Source organism: Neovison vison, chromosome 13 (genome assembly GCF_020171115.1).
Source record: "Neovison vison isolate M4711 chromosome 13, ASM_NN_V1, whole genome shotgun sequence".
Classification (NCBI taxonomy): domain Eukaryota; kingdom Metazoa; phylum Chordata; class Mammalia; order Carnivora; family Mustelidae; genus Neogale; species Neogale vison.
Genome location: NC_058103.1, coordinates 140,003,345 through 140,020,392, shown reverse-complemented (window position 1 = coordinate 140,020,392; position 17,048 = coordinate 140,003,345). Strand labels below are relative to the sequence as shown.

At 44.0% G+C, this 17,048-nt stretch overlaps 1 protein-coding gene across 1 annotated transcript in view; it reads left to right on the top strand.

Moving 5' to 3' along the window:
* MCTP2 (multiple C2 and transmembrane domain containing 2) overlaps nucleotides 1-17,048 on the top strand; it is a 187,500-nt gene that overhangs the window by 13,621 nt on the left and 156,831 nt on the right. The window contains exons 2-3 of the mRNA XM_044232181.1: nucleotides 1,419-1,481; nucleotides 2,636-2,744. Coding sequence (XP_044088116.1) covers nucleotides 1,419-1,481; nucleotides 2,636-2,744 — 172 coding nt within the window. The remainder of the gene's footprint in view (nucleotides 1-1,418; nucleotides 1,482-2,635; nucleotides 2,745-17,048) is intronic.

The following is a 17,048-nucleotide window of genomic DNA, read 5'->3' as shown; positions in this document are numbered from 1 at the left end:
CACCCTTGTGATCGCGATGAATGAATGAGAAGATGAATTATATACACAGTCAAGGGACATCAGGGCTGGGATGGGTGGAGAAAGAGGCCTGTGTGAGAACCACAGATGCAGGAGCCGTGGGGCCTCCGTTCTAAGTGGGGAGGACGCGTGATGCTTCGGGCCATCCTGGGATCAGGGCCCATTGCTGCCTGGTTGTAGCATTTCATGATGTCACTGCCTGCAGAGGGGGTGAACCAGAGGACCCCAGCTTGTCTGTAACCCCTCACATCCCCCCATCTCCTGGGGGCTGCTACTTGGGAACCCAGATTCTCTTGCTGCCTGAAGCTCTACTTGAGAGAGACACACACACATACACAAGCTGTGTGTGTGTGTGTGTTCATGTCTTGGAAGGTAGCCTACCCTCCAGGCAGGATCTCTGACTTGTGTTTGGCCCTCCCTGATGAGCACTGTGGATGGGAAGGCCCAGTGACCACAGTGCTCCTGGTCCTCATGTCTACCCTCAGAGGTTCATGGTCATCAAAGCTGTCTTTGCAGGTTGACGCCTGCCTCAGTTTTCCTGAAACTTTGGAGTTACCTAGCCTTGTTTGGAGGGAGAAATCCCGTGTTTCTCACACAAGAAATCAGCCCTGGCTAAGGCACCAGCCCGGCAGGAACATATCCAAAATGCGGGAAGACCGTTAACTCATGTCCCTTACACTCTACCTTTCTGTGCAGACAGCTGTCCTTATCTCCAGCCCAGAACACCTCAAGGGGTCTGAGAGCTCTCCTGGACCCTGCATCTGTGCATCTAAAACCTGCACAGTGGATATGTTTACTGTATCCCACACTAACTACCCACCGTTTCCTTGCCCTGTGGGATCATTTCATGGGTATCTTCAGTTAGGAAACCCACACCCCTCCCATTCTGAGCTTTCGTTCAGAATTCCAGTTTTTACTTTTTGCTTGGTGATTGTACAGACTCTGGAAGATAGGGTGGGAGGAAGGTCTTCCAGATCACATTTTGAAATGTTCCCTCCTGAGCGATGAGCCCAGGTCTTTGGCATGTGATCTGCCCACTTCTCTTTGGCCGCAGAGGAGGGACTTGGTGGAAGGGCTCAGGTGCTCCCACTTCATGCTGCCTGCCCGCTAGAGCCTGAATGAATGAGGGATGGCAGAGCAGCCTGGTGGTAGAGCAGAGTCAGCCTTATCCGTCCTCCGATCGAGGACTAAGTTGGCAGAGGCTGTAGCCAGAGGGGCTCTACTGAATCCAACTGTTATCGCCAGCCCTGGCCACGTCTGCGGGAAGGCAGCCTGCGTACTTGAAATTGACCACGCAGATGGCAGACTCAAAGCGAATGACCTGATAAAGGCTATCTATCCCTGGAGGCTGATACCATTTTGCCTTTTAAAAGCGGGATTTTTTTTTTCTTTTTTTACAGAAGCTATGCGAAAGTGGCGATCTGAATGCTTCTCTGACATCCCAACAATTTGAAGAACAATCTGTGAGTGACGTTTCTTAAAAACAAACACTGGAGTCAATATGATTTCTTAGCAAATGTGTGGATCTGTATTTCTTTGCCTGTTTTTAAAGCACGCCGAAGCAGATCCACCTACAAAGGCAGGCCTTGCACATTATGGCTGGGAAAGATTAATTCAGGGTCTATTGATCTGTCAGACTGGGACCGATTTTTCTAAAAATACAGAGCAGCTAGGCAGTTGAGTGGGACGGTAAAGGAGACAAAGCCATTCGGAAGTGCTTTGAAAACTGGATGGGGGAAACTTTCAAAAGAAGGCTGTCAAGGGAGACCCAGCCACAAAATCGATTAATTGAATGTCCAATAAGTGAACGATAAATTACTTTATCTGTCCTTTCTCTTTGGAAAGACAAAAATTTGAGCTAGAGTGCAAAGTTCTAGTTCAACACTTTAGTTGGATTCATTGAATAAATATTCAGAAATGGACTTGGAGTCGACCTTGTGGCCGATAGGAGTTGATGAATTCCTGGACAGGGAAGTGAGCCATGTTGAGGGGAAGCAAGACTGAGGGTAAGTGGAGGAGACACCACGGTGGGGGCAGGGAATGGAGGAAAATGATGCAAAGGGGAGAGCGCTCAAAGTGTGTCACATGTGGACACGGGAGGGGTATGTACCCGACGGATATGTGGGCTCCGGATTGACGGTGGAGTGGTCGTGAACAGAAATGTGGAGGAGGTGTGCCAGGGTGGAAAGGTTTCGTGGGAAGGGAGAGAAAATGAGGAAGCCGCTTTGCATCTGAGTCTGGACCCATGTCTGTGGGACACATGTGGAACCCGCATGTGCTACTCCCTCCCTCTGGGATGCCCCTTGAGTTCCAGAAGAAAGAATCCTACCAGAAATCACTGAGCTTAAGGGTATGTCAGATACTGGCTTACCACGTGTGTGATTATGTTGGGACAGAGTTAGGATTGCAAAGATATGATCAGGAATTCTGGTAAGAAATCCCACTGGGGAGAAACATGAAGGATGTGCTAATAAATCATTGTAGCCAGGTCATCAAGCTTGGGGGGGTGGGAGATGCAGCTTGAAGATTTGCCTCTGTAGTGACTTTTGCTTCGGCTCTGAAATTCTCTCCCTCGATTGCCAAACAGCAGACTTAACCTACTTCTCTCTCTGTGTAGATGTTTGGGGAAGCCGGCGATGGCTTGAGTAACCTGCCCAGTCCTTTTGCCTACCTCCTCACCATCCACCTGAAGGAAGGCCGGAACCTGGTCATCCGGGACCGCTGTGGTAAGCCTGGCACACCTGCGTCTGTACTCTTGTGTCTATGTGATTAGGCCACCTTTCCTATCTCCTGCAACAGAGTGGAGCTCAAATCTACACCCCTTAGGTATCAAGGCCTTTGCAGCAAAGTTTTTAAATCCCCTGAATCTTACTGTCCTTTACTGTTATTAAATTAATCACAATAATGATAATAGTAATAATCACATAAAGTTGTTTTAAATGAGATGAGAAGAAGGTAATAGCTTTATGCCTGGCATATAGTAACTGCTCAAGAAAATGTTCCTTTGATTCTAAGTTAATTATGCATAAGAAAAGACGTGAATGCATCCATAGCATGAAGCCATCAAACGTACATGTAGATGGAAATGCCCTTTGAATTCCATCTCCCTCCTGCCCTGAAATCCCACTGGACTCCCCACCCCCAGGATAACATCCGTTACCTTCATGATTTGATTTGTTCACTTTTTCTGTTTCTGTGCCTTTACACACACACACATGTGCACACATGTATATTTTTAATTAAAATACTATAATGGCTGTATTATTCTGCAAGAAGCTTTTTTTATGCTTCACTAAAGATGTCTTCAAGATTGACCATGTTTTTCTATGTAAATGTATCTCCTTTCTTTTAAATATCACATAATATTCCATAATAGGATATGTTGTTCATCTGTTTCTTGTCTGACCATGCTTTTTCCTTCTTAGGAATATATATGATACTGTGATGAATACCTCGAGTATGTTTTCATAAACAGATGAGATTATATCCTACAAAAACTGGCATGTGCTTAGGAGCAGACAGCCTGACGAGACTGCCTGGGCTCAAATCCTGCCCTTCTCCATTTATTGTTGTTTGATTTAGGAAATGTTCCTTGGCCCCTCTGTGACTTACTTTCCTCAGCTCTAAAACGAGGATAGTAATATTAACTTTGTTACAGGCTATTGGGAGTACTGAATGTAGTAACTTCTTTAGTACTTAAAACTATGTCCGGCTTCTAGCACTTCATGAAAGCTGACTGTCGTCACCAGCTAGGACAGAACCTGGAGATGGAAGTCAAGATGCAGGGGATACACATTGTTAAATTTAAGAGATCCTGGCAAATTGCCCTCCAGGAGGTGCAGAATATGCCCTCTCTTAAAATATGTTTACAATTTCCCCACTTCCTCACTGTCGAGTATCCACTTTTCCGTTCTTAGTTCTTGGCAATCTCATAGGCTGGGTCTCGACTCTCCTTGTTTTAATTTGTACTTTGTGGATTATCATGATCACAAATGTGGTCATTCATATTGCCTTATTTTGTGAGTTTCTCTCTATCTTCTGTCTAGTTTTCAACTTTTTCTTCTCTCCATTTTTAATTATTTTTTTTCTCTTAATCTGTTGCTTATCTTTTATTTTTATGTTATTTTTATCCTTCAGAGATTTTACATTTATTTACAGGCAAATATATTTGAGTTTTCTTTATGGTATTTTAAAACATTTGTTAAGTAAGAAAGACATTCTATTCTAAGGAATTGAGTGTCTCCCCCAGACCCTTCCCTCTGTCCTCAATGTCTGCTAGCTTTTCTTTCTCATTCTTCCCATGACTTTTTCCTTTCAGGGAGAATTCCTCCATTTGGCCTTCCAGCTTTCTCATTTTCTTGTCCATCGTGACCACTGTGCTGTTCCATTCATGTGTTTAATTGCCACTTTTTAAATTTTTATATCAGCCTATGGTTGTTTCCTAAATGAGATGATACCATCCTAAGTGTGAGAATACTAAGTAGACATTTAAAATCTCCTGTTCTGTACTTTATCTCTTAGCTATTCCAGTTTGGCATGTTGCTGCTCATCTTTTTGTGTGTCTTTGTGTCCCTGTGCCCCCATCCATAGATGTTATTTTTGCTTACTATGTCCCGTCTTTCCTGTTAGCAAGGAGGACTGGGACACACAACTTGACAGGCTGAAACAGTGGTTCAGGCTGGCTCCTTGCCATTCCTCCCAGTTATCACTGGTTCCTGGTTACCACCTATCACTTAAAGCTTTCCTCCCTGGTTTACTGTTCATGCTTGCATTCAAGGGCTCTTGCTAATCATTGCTTGGCACCAAGGGGAGAGGACGGTCCTGGGTCACCCCGCTGCTGTACATATGCTGTGCCAACCGGTGACCCTGATATTTTCTCAGACTGTCTTCTGCTTCCCGTATCTGCTTCCTGCAAGCTCAGAGCATCCACGGTTTACCTGGCACATGCCCTCACATTCTCCCACTCAGCCCTGCTTCTGAAAGCTCTTTTGTTGCTGTGATTTTCTTCTGCTCATGTTTTAGATTATGGATTCATCTGTCAATCTGATCTCACCTGACTTCCATCTTTCAGGGTATATAAAATATTCTAACTTAAAAAAAAAAAGATTTGTGTGGGACGCCTGGGTGGCTCAGTTGGTTGGACGACTGCCTCTGGCTCAGGGCGTGATCCTGGAGTCCCGGGATCGAGTCCCACATCAGGCTCCCAGCTCCATGGGGAGTCTGCTTCTCTCTCTGACCTTCTCCTCGCTCATGCTCTCTCTCACTGTCTCTCTCTCTCAAATAAATAAATAAAATCTTTAAAAAAAAAGATTTGTGTATGTATGTATGTATTTATTTATTTAGAGAGAGCACAAGCAGGAGGGACAGAAGGAGAGGAAGAGAGAGACTCTCAAGCAGACTCTGCACACTGAGTGCAGAGCCTGACCTGGAGTTTGATCTCATGACCCTGAGATCAGGTCCTGAGATCATGACCTGAGCTGAAACCAAAAATCAGTCACTTAACCAACTGTGCCACCCAGGCACCCTCAATATATTTTTTTTTAAACAAAATTACTATCTCTCTCTCTCTCTCCCTTTGTCTTTTCTCAAACACAGGATTTCAAAGTAGTGGAAAACCTCTCGTGTTTTTACTCTTTGGTTAATTTTTTTCCCACCAAAATCATAATTTCTCTCAGTCATATGACTTCCAGTGTTCTACCACTTATGTGCTATAGTTATAAACTCATGCATTTTAATAAATCCATGTCTTATGTTATTGTTAATGATTTGATCAGGTAGCATTTCACATCTTAAGTAATATTGAGGCAACAGTCATGAACCCGTGTGAAGTGAACTCCCACAAAAATCCCAACTCTTGCTCTGAATGTGCACAGTGTCCCATGGGTGCTTCTGTCAAACTAAGATCTTTATCGAGCTTGTTCTGTGAAAGCTTAGCTGGAGTGGGAAGTGTGTTCCATGGAGAGTGTATTTAACTTTCCAAAGAAGAAAGTATTCTAAACCTTTTAAAAAAACATGTTTTTTTTCTTATGTTGTTTTGTTTTGTTTTAAATTTTGGAACTCTGCTAATAGTTTGTAACTTTGGGGATGAGTGCAGACCCTGGACTACTTCTACAAACCAGCTCCCCTCTTTCCAGTGGACCCACCATCTCTGGATCTTTCTCCCAGTGATCTGACTCCACCACCCTTGACATATCCTAATGATGCACTTACTGCACATTCCTAGTAGATGGCAGTAAACTTAGTAGATGATGGTTATTTTCTGATGTGTGCAATGCCTTTGCACACATCAGAAAATAACCAGAAGAATGGGGTGTATATGTTCATGCTCCATACCTTTGCCCTTTTAGAGACAAAAGAGAAACTGTCATCTGTGCTATCATCCCAGCCATTGTCATTTCTGAATAGTTTTATCAGAGTTAAACGTCCTATGACTTTGGCTTTATCTTGTGTAAACTCAGTATGATCCAAATAAAATATCTAGTAAGGCATCTAGGTCATCAACTGTGCTGTTCCAGCACCTCTATCTTTTGGAACAAGTAGTGACTGTTCTTGTCTGTTTTCTTTTATTTACTGGGAAAGTTCATCATTATTGAGAAAATATCCCTCTCCCAGGCAGTTCTTTTTCTGTACTTGGAGGTGTGGTGTGCCTTCCTACATGGTGACTCTATAAATTTCTGCTTGATTTTCATAAGCATTATGTTAGTGATCAGGGAAATGTTCCAGAGACCCCTCAAGGCAGGGTAGCCTTCAAGCTGGCACTGTTGATTTAGACAGGGATCAGAACAACCATCATACATGCTCCCAGTCCTGACTCCTTGCCTGGGACTGACATTCTTTATCAGTACAATGATAATTGCTATGCGACCCACAGCATCAGAATTTTATCCAACACAGTCCTTCGGACCAATAGTTTTCAAATTTGAATGAACACCAGGGTAGCCTGAGGGCTGATAAAAACACACATGGCCCACACCCAGAGATTCTGATTCAGCAAGTCTGGGTGGTGTGGGGCCGGGGAGACCAAGGATTTGCATTTCTAACAAGTTCAGGGCAATCCTGAGCGGGTGGTCCAGGAAACACACTTGAGAACCGTTGTTCCAGGCAACCGCTCTCCACCAGTACGTATTGGCACATGAGAACAAGCACTAGCTTCTCCTGATGGGCAGAGTCTCAGTTCTCTATTAGGCACAACATCTCCTTTTCCTGAGGCTTTACCTTGTTTCCTCTTTGCTCTCCAGTGCTCTTAGTTTGTATTCTCTGAACATAATTTAATTTGATATTAGCCTGACTAACACAATTCGATACAGAGAACTGTTTGATATGCCAAAATACTAAATACAAAAGGAATTTTGAATTATCCACAAATTACTGTTATTTATTCTATGAAACATGTCCTTCAGGTCTGTGGATATAAGCTGGATAGCCAATTGATACAATTCGAAATATCCTTCAAGATTCATTCAGATGCCACTTCTTCTTCTTCTTTTTTTTTTTTTTTTTAGATTTTATTTATTTATTTGAGAGAGAGAATGAGAGAGATAGAACACGAGAGGGGGAGGGTCAGAGGGGGAAGGAGACATCCTGCTGAGCAGGGGGCCCAATGTGGGACTCAATCCTTGGACTCCAGGATCATGACCTGAGCCGAAGGCAGATGCTTAACCAACTGAGCCACCCAGGCACCCCCAGATGCCACTTCTTTGTCTATTTATCACAGACACAAGTGCTCTCTCATGTCAAGCCTATAAAAATGTTACCTCCATGAAACATACATTTTTACTCTTATCTGGATAAATGACCAAGTTGCTGTATTAAGAGCTCTATTAGCTGAATGGCAATTTTATTCATCTTATATATCCTACAGTGCCACAGTGATGGTTTACACATAGAATGCTTCCTTAAGTAAATTCACCAGAAACTTAAAGAAAAGGAATGCTAAAGACGGTAGTGGGAGAGGAAAACATCCTCCCCAAAGGGAAGAGAATTGGGTCACTCACTCCCTCCTTCAGGTAGCGAGCGTGGTTGAGTCCCTTCCACGAGATGAGCACTGCACTGCTTCTCTCCTAGGACCCCATGGTGAAAGTCACGGAAGAGATTCAGATGATTTTGGAAATTCAGGATCTCATACAGATTACCTGCTTCAATGGCCAATCCAACAGAAGCTTGAATTCTGGAGACTGAAGTCCAGAGACTATGTGACCTACCAAGGTCACATAGAGACACGGTGTGTGAGGGAGCTCTCCGCATAGCCTCGGTGGCTTGGTGGGGCAAGGAGAGGTTTGGACATTACAGCCTATTTCCCAGCTTGGGACCTCTATGGCAACTCCCTCAACCTCTCTGAAGTTGAGTTTACCCATCAGTAAAATGGGCATGATGTCATGATGCCATTATAAGGCAATGGAATCATTAGAATGAACAAAAAGGAAGTAGATGTAACATAGAACCATACATATAGAAAACACTCAGTAAAGGATAATGAGTGTTATTATGGTTCTTTTTTTTTTTTTTTTTTAGATTTTATTTATTTATTTGACAGAGAGAGACACAGTGAGAGGAGGAACACAAGCAGGGGGAGTGGGAGAGGGAGAAGCAGGCTTCTCCCCTAGCAGGGAGCCTGATGCAGGGCTCGATCCCAAGACCCTGGGATCCTGACCTGAGCTGAAGGCAGATGCTTAATGACTGAGCCACCCAGGTGCCCCTGTGTTGTTATAGTTCTTAATGAATAATAGTAATGAGAATAGCCTATATTCCTGACGCCCAGTGAAGAGCGTGGTGCTCTGTTCCACGTCAGTGCCCCCATCCGTGACCTTGGAACTGGGTCCCTCACCAGTCTTTCAGTTTGTCGGCACCCCCCCGCCCCGTGCCCTCTCTTTATGCTCCACCTACAAACATAGGAGTTTGTTTCTATTTTGTTTTCCTGATAGTGAATCATAGTGAATCATGTATTTAATGTTTAAGCCTCAAGCAGGATGGGTCAAATGGACCAGATAATGATTTTCCGTTATGACAGGTCAGCCTTTGGAATATCATTGAGATGTTTTGGGTCCTTGGCTCTGGAGGGACTGCTCTGGGATACCAAAGTCAGTTGCACAGTGTCGTTTCTGAATGTTTAGGGAGAAAAACTATTTTTTGATGAATCATCCTCTGAGGAAAGAGTTTGGTATTTTCTTTCGATTGTTGTGTAATCGGCATTGCTTATGTAACTTTCTGTCTAGGATGTGGTTGGCAACTTGTTCTGTCCAGGGCCAGAAAGTAAATATTTTAGGATTTATGGGTCATAAGGGCTCAGTGACAGCTACTTACCTCTTGCTGGTGTAGCGCCAGAAGAGCCATTATCTTTAGATCCATTTTAATGATTCATTTCCTTTTTGCTCACAGAGCTGCATCACTGAAGAGGAAAGAGAAGAGTCATTGACAGTGTGACTCTTAGGTGCCGATAATCCATTGTACGAAACTGACAGAAGTTATCCAGAGTGCTATATCACATCTGGTGTACTATTTAATGTTTTCTAAAGTCAAAAATGTTAGCAGCTTTCCAAAAGGCCAAATAGAAGTAATTCTTGGTTCGAATTAGCATCTAAAGGTAATATGCAAACTCACGGTCATGATTAGGTTGGACTCTACAACTTTATTTACCAAAACAAGCCGTGGGCTGGATTTGACCCATGGGCCAAAGTTTGCCAACCTGCCTCTTAGAATACTATGTTCTGATTTTGGAATTTGGCTCTCAGAAACTGCTTTTTAGTGAAGCAGAGTAAAAACTTGATTGAAAATAAAGGAGTTGTCATCTAAATTTGGGAAAGCTCACACTTTCAACTGCGGTGACTAGGAAACATTTCAGTAATAGGACCTCAAATGAAAGGAAAATGTCTGGGGATATTAGGTGGTAAAAGGCCATTTTTTTCTCTATATATTTTTTATTGGGCAGTAAAGTGGAAAGTCATGGTATCTAGGAAAAGACATTTCTGACATCCCCCAGGAAACAGGCTTACAAGGAGCTTACAAGGCTTGACACTGAGGATTGGAAACTTTCAGTCGGTTGACCCGTCCGAAAACAAGTTGGGGGGCAGGCTCTCAGACCCCAGAGCACCTCTCCTCATTATGATATCATCAGCCAGGCCTGGATGATAGACTTTTTTCATGTAAAGAGTGCTGTGGACATTTTATCGAAATCTGTCATTTCTCTGGCTCAAACACAATGCTGGTTTTTTAAAATAGACTATCAAGGTGAAATTTTGAGATTTTTATGGGGTTTGGGGTGAAGTTGGTTCAACTTTACACTTGAGAATTATTCTTTGGGCAGAATTAGGAGGGAGCTCTAGGCTTCGGAACAATGGGCAGGTTTAGCAGTGGGCATCAGAGGGTCTTTTGTTGTCAACTGGTCTTTACCTTGTACAGAATATGTGTTGTGTGTGTGTGTGTGTATGCCACGTGCACTGAACAAACCCAGCAAAGCCTACAGGTCATTCCAAAGCACTGACGTTAGTGGGTGGCCAGTAACTCACTGCCGTGGACACGGCCCTACCTGTAGGCATCATCCTGGATATAAGAATAGCACCTGGGAGGCTGAGAAGGTTTAATGAGGTTGTGCTAGTGGTGTGGCCCCATTTAGAAGACTGCCCCCTACAGGTCGTGTTCTAGGTCCTCATGAATTTCCTTCCATTCCCTGGCATGTGGTGTGTTAGCCTTGCCTGAACTTGGTCCAGTATTTGGGAGCTCGGTCCTTATTAAATAGCCGTATTCTTTCTGCTGAACACATGGGGTGCTGTAGTGGTGTTTCTAGGAATGAGCCTACTAGAATGCTGTAAATGTCCAGGCAATGTCTTGAGCTCATCTTCCTGAGCAATCTGAGGGAAAGCCCAGAATCCCCACCTTTCTGCTCTCTCCCAGATACTGCCTGTGGCCTGTGGGTATGTCTTTTCCTAAGCCAGGCTCCTGCCTTGTCATCTTTCTTTTTTTTAATTTTAATTTTGATTTTTTGCTCTACTTCCCTTTTCCTCATCCTCACTTCTTCCTTTCTACTCCCCATTTCCTTCCCACTTTTTTTTTTTTTCCTCTCTTGGAGGTTCTGCAGGCTGTAATATTTTTCACCAAAGAAGACACACACACACACATACTCATTTTGGGTTCTCAATCTGAAGCTCATTAACTCTTGGGGATCTTACCTTTCTAGATCGGTAAAGCACAGGGAAGATGGTGTGACCAATTTTAAGTCCTCCTACTTTATAATTAGGCTGATGCATAGGGAGAGTTTAACTTGGACTCTGTTTCACTTGGACGGAAAGGTGGTCAGGGAGATCTTTTGGGGTCTTAAGCCTGGCAGTGCTCATGCGAACAGCCCTGCTTTCTAGGCCTGGGGTGAGCACCGCTCTGTGACATGGGAAGGCCTCTTATCCTGGGAAGAATGCTCAGCTCAAATCCTGTTAAAACCTCCAGCATTAGTTCCTGGAAACCCAGAGCCCTTGCATTAAAACCCTGCTTTTCCTTGATGTGAAGACAGAGAAGCCCTAGAACACTGTGTTGCTGATGCCCTCTGGTGGTCATGTTGCAGTGTTGCAAAAGTCCTGGGAAGGAGTTCATTGTAACATGATGGGGCCACAAAAATCACTTTGACTGGAGGCCTGAAGGCTGAGGGTTGATGGTGCTTTTTGAGGGGGGTTTTAGGTGATGAAAATTCAGGACCCGTTCATCTAGCAAACTTCTCTCTCTCTCCTTTTCCAGCACAGGTAGGTGGTGGACCTTTGTTTTTAGTGCAGTAACAACTTCATTTGCACACTGCAGGAAGAATATGTTGGATAAGTCATTTTCCTCTTTGGAAAGAGTGACTTAGACAAAAAATATAAGAGGTTCCACCAGTGTGAAAAGCCTGGCATGTGACAGGTGTTTAGTAAGTACTGATCTCCTACCCCAAAATTCGAATGTCTTGTTCCTCTGTTTTCTGACCTCCTTTCCTTTTGCAATAGCAAAATAGGCTAATTTTTATCTTTTTAACTTTTTTACGATTACATATTTCTTCTTTAAAAAGAAAAGGTCCTGTTGTATTAGAACTAGAAAGATACCCATTGTCCTCTTTGCAGCTGTAATTGGGGGACAGATGGGGTGTTTCTAGAACCCTGTTCTTGGTGTTGTGTGCTGAGGAACAGCCATACGGCTTCCTGGCAGGTGTGTTCTGAGTGACCTTACCCTCCAGACAGCTCTGTGGAGCCTGGGCCAGACCCCCAGCAGCCTCTTCCAGGTATCCCGCTGTGTCTGAAAAAAAACACCTTTTGCTTTTGTGCCCTAATGCGGAGTTTTGGTGAATGCAAGTCCTGGACCCTGGGTGCAGACCTCCCTGGGTTTGGGTGCTAACACAGTGCCATCTAGTGAAGGTTGTGAGGATTCTCCTGGTGTGAATGCTCACAGGGACACGGGGGTATGGGTGGGGTTGGAGGTCACAGTAAACAGAACGTAGTATTGTGTGTGTTCACTTGTCTTTATTCTTGTGGGCGCTTTATTTTGCATTATCCCTCAGGGAAGGGAAGGACTCAGGGCATTTCTGCCAGTCTTACAATCATCTTTCTCCCCAGTTTCTAGATCATTTGTTTTACTGTTTACATATCCTTTGCATTGTCTCTTTTTGGAATAGATTGATTCCTCCCCCCTCTCTGGCACTCTGCCCCCAGGGTGATGGTGGCCGAAGGGTGTTTTCTGAGACCAATTCCCACTTTGTGTTTCTGCAGCCGCAGACATGAAGGAGAATCTCGTTTTTAGTGATTGGAATAAGGCCTCTATTATGGGTTGATGGTTTTATTTTCCCCATCTTAAATTTAATTCAGAAAATAGTGGCCAACCTGGGCAGTCATGGGATGGTGGACAGCATCTTCCTTGGTCACTCACTGACTTTAACCTGCTTGATCATTTGCTTTTTTTTTTTTTTTTAACCACACTTTTTTTTTTTTTTTTGCCATATGATCAAAATTCCATTTTGAGAAGAAACGAGAAGATGACTATAGTACATCATTCTTTGTTTAATCAATATTCCAGTTTCTTTCAACATTTTTATCCTCAGTAATAATGCACCATGTAAATAAACATTGCTGTGCCTAAAATCTGGGCGTATGACTTTCTTTTTTATTTCTTTGCAGATGTGTCCATTAATCTGAGCATTTCAAGGTTCTCATTATAGAATTGCAGCTGGCAATATCTCCCTCTGTTGCTCACCCACCAATAGCATATTCATGGTCTACTTTCCACTTCTCACCTACACTGTGTGTAGATTTTATCTTTGTTAATTTGACAGAGAAAGAGTATTATATTTGTTTCAATTTCTATTAGTAATTTTGGTCCCTCAGATGCATTTGGTTATGAGCTATTTGCTTCTCTTTTGTGCAAAACCCATTCTATCTGTTACTGCCACTCATTCTTCCCTTCTCTAGATATGTTCCAGTATATTTTTCTAATTTCCCATTTGCCTTCTAAATTGTTTATAAAGTTTTGTTGCAAAATTCTTTTCAAGTCTTACAATCCTATTCTAGAGAGTTTCTTCCTTTGTTTTTATAAGAGCCTTTCTTTCTTGAAAGGGATAAACACCAACCTGTATTTTTTCTCGTTACTGGTTTTTTTTTTTTTTTGACATTTTTCTTTTATCTCTTTGATCTGTCTCAAGTTTATTTTTTATTTTCTGGCGCAGAGTGGGAACTTAGATTTACTTTTTGCCAAATGGATATTTAATTAGCAAGGACTAACTATTCCTTTCCCTAATGATTTGATTGCCACTTTTTAATTGTGTATTAAAATGCAATACACATTAGGGTCGCTTCTTGGATTTCTCTTTGAACCCCACAGATGTTTTGTTTTGTTTCTGTTCATATGCCAGCACCACACCAGTGTTACTGTATCAAAAGATCGCAATCAGTGTTCTTTTGCAAAACCCTGGTGTTTGCTTCACGTTGGAGTACCTTCTCTGAACACCAGATGGCGTGAGATCACTGGCTTGCTCTGTGCGAGCAACAGAAACCCAGCCATCCAGTGTATGAGGTGATCATTCAGAGTCAACTTGAGACTTTCAGAGAGGCAGACCCCCGTCTGAAATCACAGGGAGTGGTTGGCTTTTCGCTGCTTGCTGGGTTGTGCCAACCTGCCAAGCTACCTCAGCAAGTAAGTGGGGCTGATTTTTAAAAAAATTTTTTTTAGTTTTATTTATTTATTTGACAGAGAAAGATCACAAGTAGGCAGAGAGAGAGAGAGAGGGAAGCAGGCTCCCCACTGAGCAGAGAGCCCGATGCGGGACTCGATCCCAGGACCCTGAGATCATGACCTGAGCCGAAGGCAGCGGCTTAACCCACTGAGCCACCCAGGTGCCCCAGTGGGGCTGATTTTTGAAACCCGTTTCTGTTGATCCCTTTCCCATTTTGATACTGAGCATCCTTGGTCGGCCGTGTTCGTCTGTAGAGCCTTAATGTGTTCCCACAATGGAACCCTTTCCTCGGGAGATCTCCATTGTACTTTGTTTTGGGGTTCTGTGCCTCCTGACCAGCTTATTAGACGGTCTTGGTACTCTTCTGTTTTATAGAGTTGGTTAAGCTCTTCCTTCGGGGGGATCCCGTCCCAGTTCATAGGAAGTGCCTTGGACCGAGACCAGCAGGTTTCCTGTATCTGCTGCACATAACAAATGGCCTTACATCCAACTGAAGATCATTGACTTGAACTTAATGTAGCATGTCTTCCATTTGGTGGATGGGGGCTTCTCCAGACTGAGTGGGGTGATTTTATTTATTTGACAAACAGATCACAAGCAGGCAGAGAGGCAGAGAGAGAGGGGAGGGAAGCAGGCTCCCCGCTGATCAGAGAGCCCGATGCAGGGGCTCGATCCCAGGACCCTGAGATCATGACCTGAGCCGAAGGCAGAGGCTTGAACCCACTGAGCCCTCCAGGCGCCCCCAGAGTGAGTGGGTTTATCAGATGCTCATTTCTGTGTCAATATAACATGGTCCCCATTGCGTGCTGTGTTTTCAGGAGTTCTGTTTCCTGACTCCGTTTCACTGTGAGGTTGATCTGCTGTGTTCTGCTGCAGGGTGTGTGGGCGTTTTATACAGAGAATTAAGTTCAGAGGGGACATCCGTATATCTCTGTACGTCCTGTGATTTTCTTGGGGCGTAGTTGAGATCGTTGTCCTGTCACGCCATCATCACGCCCCAGACACACCTGGCACGCGGAAGTCGAGGCAGAGAACAGAGCATGCGACGGTGAAGGCGATTATTCCAGAACCTATCCCCTTGTAACCAGTGACCACAAAGCTTAGCAACCCCAAACCACCCCATGCTCGTGAATTCCGGGCGTGGGAATTTCCACAAGGCCCACTGGGAATGGCTTCTCTTTGCCACACGCCGTCTGCCATGTCTGCTGGGAAGACTTGAAGGTTGAGAATGTCTCCCCTGTTGGGAGTGATCATCTGGGGGCTTGAAGCCCTGTTTGCGCCAGTGTTGGGAACCTGCTGGAAGACCAGGTCTGTTCCACTCGAGGCCGCTCTGTGAAACACTGTGGCTCAGAGTTGTCACGCCTCGGATCGGGCAGCCGAGTGTAGGGCACAGGGCAGGAGCTGGATCCCCCACCGTGTGGCCCAGCCTTGGAAGGAAAACCATGTGACTTTCTCCACGCTGCACTGGCTGGAGCCATCATCCTGATTCAGAAGGAAGGGACAGGTGAGGCTTTAAAGTTGCTCTAGTTACGAAGACTTCACACAGACGTGGATCTGAGTCTGAGGCTTGGCTCTGCGAACTCACTAACTTTCCTCATCTTTCAAACAACGATATAAATAATGCTATCCCTTCCAGCTTTGGGAGGACTGAATGAGAGCATGACCGCCGTTAATGTCATTGCCAAGCTCCCATCCTTTGTCTCTTCTCCGTGGAGGCTGCTGTCTCTTTCGTTACATTTAAACTTATGCTCCCAAACAATAGCCTGGGCTGAGGACATTTTTAGGATTTGTATGAACAGAAGGGAGAAAATTAGGGTACGAATAATGGTGTGTGCTTTGGTAGTATGGATTTCTGGAGCTCCCAGCGGTGAAAACATACAGATCTGGTAGCTTGTGCCCTCTGCAGGGATGCTGGGCAGGTGTATTCATGGGTCATGTGACTCACTCTTGTCTTCTTTTTTGCCTTCACCCACTTTATACTCTCTTCACATGGCTGTGTCCTGGTCACTGCCTCCCCTCTCCTTTTCTACTGTTGTTGGGTCTTTTTCTAAGTCTATGTGGGTCCTTCATAGCTTGACGTGACAGGGACAGTCATAACTGCTGCAGGAAGCAGAGGTTCACACCCCTGTGTGCTTTGGACGGAAAACACGGCTGTAAACATCGCTCAATGACCACTTCGCCAAAAGCCAATTTGTCCAATAATCTGTTCACCAAACGGCCCATTGACCAATTTACTGAAATTGTCAGTCTACTGATTATGTTTTCCTTTAATCCATATTTATAAAATGGTATGTATAAAGTTATGAAATGAGAACTTTTAAACACAGCTGAAGGTTCCTGGGTCATGTTTTTCTTTGGTTTATGAAGACGGAATGAAAACAGAATTTTAAATATTTGTCAGTCCAAAAATAAAATAAAATAAAATAAAGGGGGAGGGACTGGACATGCCATAGTCTGGACTGCAGAGCCCAGAAAGGGATGAATGACAGGACAGAAAAGGAGAAGATATTAGGGGGAAGATGGATAGGGAGCAAAGCCTGGGTGTGGGGTAGGTGGACCCGAAGAACATTTAGAGAGGCCGTGGTACAAGGGGGAGTCTGAAGGTCCCAGAAGAACTTTACTTCCAACAGCTCTATTAGGTCCCACTCACTTACTCCATATAAACTTAGAAATAGTCAAAAATAAGCAAGTTTTTGTTGAACTTCATAAATAGTTCAACAAGTTTTGGTAAAACTGGTTAAGTTCAGATCATTGACCCCACTGTCAGTTGGTCATTGGAAATCGTTTCCGATACTAGATTTTGGTAAATGGCTTTACCACCATGTTGCAGGATCCCACGTTGCATGGGCAGGTATTG